The sequence below is a fragment of the Theobroma umbraticum genome, unplaced genomic scaffold (assembly GCF_002168275.2).
Source record: "Theobroma umbraticum cultivar Fairchild unplaced genomic scaffold, ASM216827v3 scaffold_204.0, whole genome shotgun sequence".
Classification (NCBI taxonomy): domain Eukaryota; kingdom Viridiplantae; phylum Streptophyta; class Magnoliopsida; order Malvales; family Malvaceae; genus Theobroma; species Theobroma umbraticum.
In genome coordinates, this window is record NW_018397267.1 from 1,864,573 (window position 1) to 1,874,936 (window position 10,364).

Consider the following 10,364-nt stretch of genomic DNA (forward strand, 5'->3'; position numbering starts at 1 on the left):
GGCCACCTTCACCTAATCCTAAAACCAGAAACCCTTGAAAACAAACCAAATACCCTCTAGCAATCTACAGCAGAGAGCAGACCCCAAAAAATCTCATTTTGTCTCTTCTTTTTTCTCTCGCAAAGTGATGGAAGGGGAGGAAGATATTCGCTACTGGGGCAACATCTCAGAGGAAGACTACCACAAGCAGCAAGGGATCATGGGATCAAAATCATTCTACACCTCACCCAGAGGCCTCTCTCTCTTCACAAGATCATGGCTTCCCATATCCGGCACTCCACGTGGCGTCATCTTAGGGGTCCACGGGTATGGCAATGACATGAGCTGGACTTTCCAGTCCACACCAATCTTCCTTGCTCAGAAAGGTTTTGCTTGCTTTGCCCTTGACCTTGAAGGCCATGGAAGATCTCAAGGCCTAAGAGGTTATGTTCCCAATGTTGATTTAGTTGTCCAAGACTGTCTTTCTTACTTCAATCTCATCAAGCAGGATCCTAGCTTGGATGGGTTACCATGTTTCCTGTATGGAGAGTCAATGGGTGGTGCTATTTGTTTGTTGATTCATTTTGCTGATCCAAAGGGGTTCCGAGGAGCAATTCTGGTATCACCCATGTGCAAAATTTCAGACAAGGTAAAACCCAGATGGCCACTTCCTCAAGTCCTCACGTTTATGGCAAAACTCTTGCCTACTTTGGCAATTGTACCAACAGAAGATCTCTTGCACAAATCAGTCAAAGTGGAAGAAAAGAAGATTATAGGGAACAAGAATCCTTTAAGATACAGAGGAAAGCCAAGACTGGGGACAGTTGTAGAACTCCTGAGGGTAACTGAGTATTTGAGTCAAAAACTATGCGATGTGAGTATCCCATTCCTTGTAGTGCATGGAAGTGCAGATGTTGTTACGGATCCGGCAGTTAGTAGGACTTTGTACGAGGCTGCATCAAGCCAAGACAAGACAATAAAGATTTATGAAGGAATGTGGCATTCTTTGTTGTTCGGTGAACCTGATGACAACATTGAGATTGTTCGTAGTGATATTTTAGCTTGGTTGAATGATAGATGTAACACAAAGATCTGAACAGGTCTGTCATTTATGTACCATGATCCTTATGAATAAGAAGAAAAACAAATCTCCAGGGAACCAAACTAACAGAAGCTGTGTATTTACTTGTTTTCTTGTGTTTTTTTTGTCCATAAGCAAGTCATTTACTTCCTCTTTAACGTTCATGGCTCAAGATATGCCGCAGACCAAGTCATTCCATTGAGGATCAGCTTCCTCTTCATACTAGAAAGCAAGACGTCAAAGGGAAACGAATAATTCATACACAAAATGTAGAAAGCTGCAATAAACAATAATTCGTGCCTTGAAATTAATGAATGGATACAAGCTACAGCGGAAATAGTATACTCAAATTTACCAATGATGCTACAACTTAATAATTTCTGTATCTTTGGAAAATGAAAAGAATAACAAAATATATATATATATATATATATATATTATATAAAAGACCTATCATTTACAACTATGACTAAAAGAATCACCCGTCTCAACTCTATTATCTTTACTTTGGTATAGCTCACTTGCCCTAAATCCTATACAATGTCACAGGTGATGAAAGGTTCAGAAGTATCGATGGCCAGAGCAACAAAAAAAATTCAACTTTCCTATTGTTACTAAGGGAACCGTGAGGATTCTTTCGTGACTATTCACAGTGTCAAAAGAGCCTTACTCCTTGCCCTCATGTCCAAAAGAACCTATAAATGGTATTTGGGTTAGCAAAATGGAATCCGCTAGGCGAGGAAGATGGGTATGGTAATGATTCTATAGGAGGAAGCTGGAGATCCAATCTTTCCATCCCCAAACAAAATGCCAAACAAAATGCACGAGCCTCCCGGGTGCAAGTCTAACACTGCTGGCTTAAGAATGTAGTCTACCGCTGTCATTTTAAGAGTGAAATGTCATGCCATAAACAAGTATTCCAAGTCTTCTACAGTGAGGCGAGTCTGACGACCACCAGTTTCATCCTCTCCAAATGCAGATGCAACCATCTCCCTCTTCTTTTGCTGGTAATTCAAAACGTAAAAAATAAATAAATTAAATCAAAAAGAGAAACCAAAAACAAGAAGAGCAAACATTTATTGCATGAGCAAAGGTATCAAGCTAAACAAAAAGGGTTACGGGTGAAAGTGAGCATAGAAGTACTAATAATGCCAGGAAACCATTTCACCAGGAGCATTTAACCAAGCACAAACTAGTTTTGACTTAGTTTTCGTGTAAACTACCAGGTAGAGGTGTCCACCGACTGGGCCAAATTCAGGCCAGTGCCTTGAAGAGCAAGCTCAGGCCTGTTCATAGGCCAGAACTTATTATACATAATTTTGAAAAAGAATCATGTTCAGTTTAGAATTATATTTAATAAAAATATGTTATTTAGATAATAAAATAAGCATTCAGGCCAGGCTTAGCCCAGGCACAGGCTAAAAATTTTCTGTGAAGCGTATGGACATCTTTATCCATATCCATCATCACATAGCACTAATCATCAACTTGTCAAACCGGTAATCACATATGATCTTGAGCTTGATGATAGTCACAGTACTAACTATGAAAGAGGCAAAGATAAAGGTGTTGTGCCCGTATAGGTGGGGGAAAAGCTTACCTGAAGAGCTAAAATACGATCTTCAACTGTATCTTTCACGGTTAAACGCAAAACAGTTACAGGGCGAGTCTGCCCAATTCGATGTGCTCTATCAATTGCCTGGTCCTCGGTTGTAGGGTTCCACCAAAGATCCAGCAGAAGAACATGGCAAGCTGCAACCATGTTCAGCCCCAGACTAGCAGCTTTCAGAGACATAATCATAACAGACACCTACAAGCAAAGGGATCAAATTGCACACAAGTAAATCAGTGGGACCAGTAAACACCAGAATCTTGCACTCCCTCAAGATATCATACAAAACAATAGATGTCAAAAAATAGGTGCTATTAATACCTCTGGAAGGGTGTTGAAATCCTTCACTGCTTTATCTCTAGCTGCAACTGACATAGTTCCATCAAGTCTTCTGTATTGGATGGAAGAACTTTTAAGACACCCTTCAAATAAATCCAACATCCTTGTCCACTGGGAAAACACTATGGCTTTCTCTCCAAGGACCTTGCAAGAATCATTCAAACTTTCACCCGCATCAAGATTTTTTTCATCAAGAACACCATTTGGTGAAACCCCAGAATGGAGATCGGACAAACCTTCCGGACACCCACTACTCTTTAAGCTATGATCTTGAGGTTTAGCTAGCGATTGCAGGACCTGAAGGGCAGCCTTAATTTTGGAAGAATCATATGAACAATCCTCAGAATGAGGCCCAATTACCTCAACAACATGAGAACCAGAACAATTAAGGGAACTATCCCGACCAGGCTGCCCGAAGAGAGTGCTCTTTAAGGTGGCATTTGAAAACACAGAAGATGCACTGAGTCGAACTTTGCAATTTGTGGTCGGACACTGGTTGTCATCACCACTAAGATGTTCAGAGACGCATTGATTGCAGAAAACATGACCACAGACAGCAACAACAGCATCTTCCGGTGGATCCTACAGAACATAAGATGTCAGAACAGAAGGTTGAGAGTTCAAAGATAACAAAGAAATAACTAAAAAAAGTTTATGTCAAAAAAGAGGATTGACCAAAGAGTGTTACAAACGTATAAAGATAATTAACAATATTCTTAAACAACAAGTACAATTCTTGAGATATTTACAACCATATAGAGATAGAAGGACATGAACCTCACAGGAAAAGGATTCTGTCGAAGCTATCATTCTTACTAAAATTATTATACAGTTATACCATCAGCAAACAATTACCATGATGACAGCATTGAAAAGGAAGAACAAGTCCAAATAGGCTAGGAGAACCCTTTCTCAGATGAATAAAGATCTCTAAAGACACAGATGACTTAACACAAAATTTCCTGACATAAATTCTGGGTCACCTAAGAAATTTGCCACCATTAATTAGCCATGCAGGGCAAAAGAAGCCCCCCATATAATCCTACTGCAAGCATCACCCTCATTGAGTGAAAATCATTATTTGATCACTCAAATAAATCTTTTAAAAACCATATGAACAGACAGAAATGTGCATAGGCAAGCAGAAATCATCAAAAATATTGTAAAACAGAAGCAGCTTTGAAAGCCGATGTAAACCAACTAAAGAAGCAATCTGATAATAACTCATACATTGCAGATGCCACAGAGTGCCAAAGATGCTAAACAACTCAGAAGAAATGTTGGCTTCTCCTGAGGAAGATTCTTTGCAGTCTCAATCGATAATCTCCCTAAGGAGTTTGAATCAAAACCCCTGACAAGTAAGAGGTTGATCGCAAGCTTGGCGAAGGCGCAAAGCATCAACAAGATATTCACATAGTTTTGTTTGACAGTCCCAGCAGCTGCATACCAATATCGATAAGGTTGAAGCAATGAAATAAGCCCCAATAATGACAACACACCCTAGTAAACAGTCTTTTGGTCTACAAACATTAATCATTAGGTAAGACGATGCATTGCATCCAGTCTTCATATAAAAAAATCATGTACACAAGTAATAGCAAATTCAATTTGCGCTAGCAGCAGGTCTGAAGAAGGAAAACTTGTTACAAGGTTAACATTTGCACATGTTTGCTGGGCATTAAGAAAGCTATAGTTACAGTAGGTATGAAATGGTAATAACTTGTTTCTACCAATTAGATTATACTTGGCGATTACTACTTCTTCAGAGAGAAAGCAGAGTGAAGGAAAACGAGGACAACTGACCAAAACTCCAAGTGAACATGGCCAACGAGCAGAGGCTTGAAAACTCAACAGAATCACAAGCCCGAGTCTCCTAGCCCAACTGAGCCACCACAGCCCAATATTTTAACAGGCCACCTTCACCTAATCCTAAAACCAGAAACCCTTGAAACAAACCAAATACCCTCTAGCAATCTACAGCAGAGAGCAGACCCCAAAAAACTCATTTTGTCTCTTCTTTTTTCTCTCGCAAAGTGATGGAAGGGAGGAAGATATTCGCTACTGGGGCAACATCTCAGAGGAAGACTACCACAAGCAGCAAGGGATCATGGGATCAAAATCATTCTACACCTCACCCAGAGGCCTCTCTTCTTCACAAGATCATGGCTTCCCATATCCGGCACTCCACGTGGCGTCATCTTGGGGTCCACGGGTATGGCAATGACATGAGCTGGACTTTCCAGTCCACACCAATCTTCCTTGCTCAGAAAGGTTTTGCTTGCTTTGCCCTTGACCTGAGAAGGCCATGGAAGATCTCAAGGCCTAAGAGGTTATGTTCCCAATGTTGATTTAGTTGTCCAAGACTGTCTCTCTTACTTCAATCTCATCAAGCAGGATCCTAGCTTGGATGGGTTACCATGTTTCCTGTATGGAGAGTCAATGGGTGGTGCTATTTGTTTGTTGATTCATTTTGCTGATCCAAAGGGGTTCCGAGGAGCAATTCTGGTATCACCCATGTGCAAAATTTCAGACAAGGTAAAACCCAGATGGCCACTTCCGCAAGTCCTCACGTTTATGGCAAAACTCTTGCCTACTTTGGCAATTGTACCAACAGAAGATCTCTTGCACAAATCAGTCAAAGTGGAAGAAAAGAAGATTATAGGGAACAAGAATCCTTTAAGATACAGAGGAAAGCCAAGACTGGGACAGTTGTAGAACTCCTGAGGGTAACTGAGTATTTGAGTCAAAAACTATGCGATGTGAGTATCCCATTCCTTGTAGTGCATGGAAGTGCAGATGTTGTTACGGATCCGGACAGTAGTAGGACTTTGTACGAGGCTGCATCAAGCCAAGACAAGACAATAAGATTTATGAAGGAATGTGGCATTCTTGTTGTTGGTGAACCTGATGACAACATTGAGATTGTTCGTTTCCTATGTATTTTGTTTATATTTCATGCTTGAGATGAATTATAGATTGATAATCACATAAGACTAATTGAAAGGTCTGACATATTTAAGTATACCATTAATGACCCTTATAAGAACTTTAGAGTAATAAAATCAAATCCTCACATAGAGGATCCTACACCTATACAGACACGCATTAAGACATAATGTTATATAACATTGATTATATTACTATGTGTTTTCTTATATAGCGTTCGGCATGGCAGAGCGTCATTCTTAGCTTATCCTCTTATACGGGTCAATAGCGCACAGATATCCAGTCAACTAAGTCTCAATTTCCAAATTTGAGGAATCAGATACTCTCCCCTCTCTTTCATACATAACCCATGACGATCATGAAAGATGGGAACCGATAAATAACTGTCATATTACCACATCGCTAGAAATGCTGCAATCATCAATAATTCAGTCATCTAGAGATAACTTCCTCTTAAAAGGCCTATTGAAAATCCCAGTATGTAATGGATACTAAGACTTACAATGACTGGCAAACTAGTACTACTCATACGGTATGATTTGTTACAAGCAATAGCTTCATCCAATGGTTTTACTTAATATATTTCTCGGTATACGTTTGGAAACATTGAGAAAAAGAGATACCACAAAGATAATGAATATTAACACGATTATAATCCACAGATTGAATGAATTCTGAGCATTACATAATCCCGGGACCTATATCACTTATGTGTCTAACCAATAAAATAAGAGCCCGCTATCATACTACAACTATGACTACAAGACTACAACACTTCACCACGTCCTCACTCTATCTATAATCCATTATTTACTTGTATATCAAGATCGTCATCTCTACCTAAATTCTCTAGTATACATGATCACTAGCTGATGAAAATGACCCTATCAGCTAAGATTAGTACGATCAGATCCAGGAGGCAGATTAATACCATATCAAACTTCCTATTTGGTCTAACTGTAAACACAGCCGGAAACCGTGAGGATTCTTCGTGACGATTCTACTATCAGTGCTCAAGAAGCACATAGCTCCTCTCGCATGGCACCATCCTAATGTGTCGCAGATAGAGAACCTCTCATAAATACAGTGTATAGTGGATAGCGAAACCAAGATAAGAATCACAGCATAGGCAAAAAGAATGGTAAATGGCGCACGATATCTTATTACTTGGGAGATATCTTGCAGAAACACAATCTTCATCCACGCACCAACACACAAGCTAAAAATGCATCGCAAGTACCTCACCACCCCGGGTGCTAAGACCTCTCTAACACATCTGACTGACCTCATAAGATTGTAAAATCTATATATCTCGCTGTCCATGATAAGCAGGAGAGAATCAATATTGTCATGTCCACATATTAACCCACACGTATGAAATCGCATCAACAAGATATTCACATAGTTTTGTTTGACAGTCCCAGCAGCTGCATACTTCTGATAAGGATGTAGCATAGAAAATTAATATTACCACCTAAACTATTTGTATCATTAGGTTAATCCTCTAAAGCTACAAGAAAGGTAGAAGATTTGCAATCAAAATATCTATTAAGTCTTTGTACTCAAAATCGAAATAATTTAATTTTTTAATTTTGAAAATTATTCTAATTAATCCATCTTCTTAATAATATCTAATTTTACCATTAAAAGTGATGATATCAAGGTTAATGTGGTGCTATCGTGTCACATTTTGATAACATGACACCGTCGTGATAGATGTCACGTGACATGAATGTAGATTGAGAAAAAAATTCAAAAAAAATCTATTTCACATCATAAGGATTAAATTGAACAAAATGTATAATATAAAAATTAAATTAAATAAATATGACGTATTTAACAACTAAATAGAAAAAGTATTTAGAAAAATACAAATCTTTAAGTGGATGATACATATACTTATTAATAAGCCAAATGTTTAAATGTGAAAGATTTATAGTGTTAAAAAATATATATAAATATTTTCTCACTTGATTATTTTATTTTAAAATAGGTACATTAATTTATCTCTTTTCTAAAAATTAAATTTTAATTCAAAATAAAATATTAAAAATTTTTATAAAAAGAGAATTCAAACTAAATTTTGTGAAAAAGATAAATTAATATATCTATTTTAAAATCAAATAATCAAGAAAATATTTATACATATTTTTTAACACAATAATTCTTTTACACCTAAACATTTAGCTTATTAATAATATATGTATCATTTACTCAAATATTTATATTTTTAAATATTTTTTTAATTTAATCTGTAAACATCTCAATTTTGTTTAATTTAATATCTTATACATTTTTATTCAATTTAAACTCTATGACGTAACATAGATTTTTTAAAAAAAAAATTTTTGATTTGCCACATTAGCATTGTCACATGACATCAACATGTCAGCATGTCAATGTTATATCAGTATTGTTATATTATCATGTTAATGAATATGACATTGCCATGTTATCATACCAATGCGATGTGATACTATCACATCATCATAGTGAGGCCACATAATCAAAAATGGCACATCAACGTTGACGTTATTATTTTTAAAAGTAAAATTAAATACCATTAGAAAGAATGATTAAATTGGAGTAATTTAAAAAAACACTAAATTGATTCAAAAATTGAAATAATTTTTTAATTAAAAAAAACCTAAATTGATTCAATTTTGAATATAAAGATTAAATTAAATAAAATGTATGAATATAAAGACTTGGTAAGTATTTTGACCAAAATTTACAATAAAAATTTAAATTTGCTTTAGACTAAAACTATACTTTTAAACTGAGTACGTGAATCCGTCTCCAATCTGGAGTAGAAGTCACGTTCCTCCTCTGTGAATTCCACCTTTTTCAATTCTATCACTTGGTTTCCCATCAAGAAGAACACGAGGTGATCATAAGTGATTGCATTCACTTGCATGCTAATAACAGCCTCAAGGAAAGTCCACAACAAGTGATGTACAAATTGGATTGGAAACATCCCAGTAGAACCAAATTTCACTGCAAGACCAGCTAAAATTAATTAAAAATTGGCACATGTAGTACCTTTGGTGCAATGTAACATTATTGTCTGCAAGATAGCTTGTAGTTTTGGATACCCTTTCGCTGGATTTTTATAAATCTTTTATTACAGCCTGACAGGAGCATATCAAACCCAGCAAGTTCTAGGAGCTTTTACCTTTCGATTCTGCACTTTTTCTTTGATTACCTTCTCCTTTTCCCTTTCTCTGTTTCCGGCTAACCCAACAATCCCAACAGTCAAAGAAAGAAAGAAATAACTTACTTAACTGTTGGGTTTCATTTTTTAAGTCATATTATGACAATAAAATCTTCTTAGTTGACTCTTAATTTGCCAAGTTTAAGTAATTAAACAGAAATTGAATCACTTGTCAGTTGTCATCCTTTTCTTCTCTTGTTTTTTTTTTTCCAAATGGGGTTTATGTTGGAAACTGCCTTCCCTAAGAAACAGAACCAATTTTAACTGTATGATTAATTTGGACCACTAGCAGATACCTAATATTCTAATTAGCACCACCTCCTCTTTAACTACAAGGTTTAGATATCCTTGCTTGGGCATACCTCAATCAACAAAGTAAGCCAATCAAATGCAGTTATGGCTAAGCTTAGGATCTGTATTTAATTCTCTCTCATTACTATATAAAGAAAAAGATCACATATCCGTAAATCAATCTTGTTGAATAAAACCTTAAAGCGGAAATAATTTTAAGGTTTTTTTTGGTAAATTGAGAAAAAAGGAATTTGAACTTTACTCTTTAAGTAGAAAATTATCTGACAACTAATAAATCAAATACTCATGTGCAGAAAATAATTTTAAGATTGACTAAGGTTGGTTGCATCATGTTAATACAATCAAATTTCCAATTCCAATATCGATAAGGTTGAAGCAATGAAATAAAGCCCCCAATAAATGACAACACACCCTAGTATACAGTCTTTTGGTCTACAAACATTAATTCATTAGGTAAGGACGATGCATTGCATCCAGTCTCATATAAAAAATTCATGTACACAAGTAATAGCAAATTCAATTTGCTGCTAGCAGCAGGTCTGAGAAGGAAGAAAACTTGTTACAAGGTTATAACATTTGCACATGTTTGCTGGGCATTAAGAAAGCTTAGTTACAGTATGTATGAAATGGTAATAACTTGTTTCTACCAATTAGATTATACTTGGCGTATTACTACTTCTTCAGAGAGAAAGCAGAGTGAAGGAAACGAGGACAACTGACCAAAACTCCAAGTGAACATGGCCAACGAGCAGAGGCTTGAAAACTCAACAGAATCACAAGCCCGAGTCTCCTAGCCCAACTGAGCCACCACAGCCCAATATTTTAACAGGCCACCTTCACCTAATCCTAAAACCAGAAACCCTTGAAAACAAACCAAATAC

General features: G+C 36.6%; 2 protein-coding genes and 1 pseudogene across 2 annotated transcripts; 2 read left to right on the forward strand and 1 right to left on the reverse strand.

Moving 5' to 3' along the window:
• Positions 1 to 7: 7 nt before the first annotated feature.
• LOC110424367 (caffeoylshikimate esterase) lies at positions 8 to 1,507 on the forward strand. The gene has a single exon (XM_021438922.2). The coding sequence runs from the start codon at positions 128 to 130 to the stop codon at positions 1,073 to 1,075; it is 948 nt and encodes a 315-aa protein (XP_021294597.1). The 5' UTR covers positions 8 to 127; the 3' UTR covers positions 1,076 to 1,507.
• LOC110424330 (helicase-like transcription factor CHR28) lies at positions 1,344 to 4,452 on the reverse strand. The gene is made up of 4 exons (XM_021438888.2): positions 4,242 to 4,452; positions 2,994 to 3,593; positions 2,661 to 2,870; positions 1,344 to 2,064 (listed from the first exon to the last, which is right to left on the reverse strand). The coding sequence occupies exons 1-4, from the start codon at positions 4,407 to 4,409 to the stop codon at positions 1,960 to 1,962; spliced, it is 1,083 nt and encodes a 360-aa protein (XP_021294563.2). The 5' UTR covers positions 4,410 to 4,452; the 3' UTR covers positions 1,344 to 1,959.
• Positions 4,453 to 4,831: 379 nt separating this feature from the next.
• LOC149526677 (caffeoylshikimate esterase pseudogene) lies at positions 4,832 to 9,575 on the forward strand (annotated as a pseudogene).
• Positions 9,576 to 10,364: the final 789 nt, after the last annotated feature.

Bases quoted from the DNA above. Each gene is read 5' to 3' on its own strand.
- LOC110424367 (XM_021438922.2), top strand. From the start codon at position 128: ATGGAAGGGGAGGAAGATATTCGCTACTGGGGCAACATCTCAGAGGAA.
- LOC110424330 (XM_021438888.2), bottom strand. From the start codon at position 4,409: ATGCTTTGCGCCTTCGCCAAGCTTGCGATCAACCTCTTACTTGTCAGG. The intron at 2,871-2,993 runs GTATTAATAGCA...CTTTGCTTGTAG, and splicing joins ATTTCAACACCCTTCCAGAG to GTGTCTGTTATGATTATGTC. The intron at 2,065-2,660 runs GTAAGCTTTTCC...TTGAATTACCAG, and splicing joins ATCGTATTTTAGCTCTTCAG to CAAAAGAAGAGGGAGATGGT.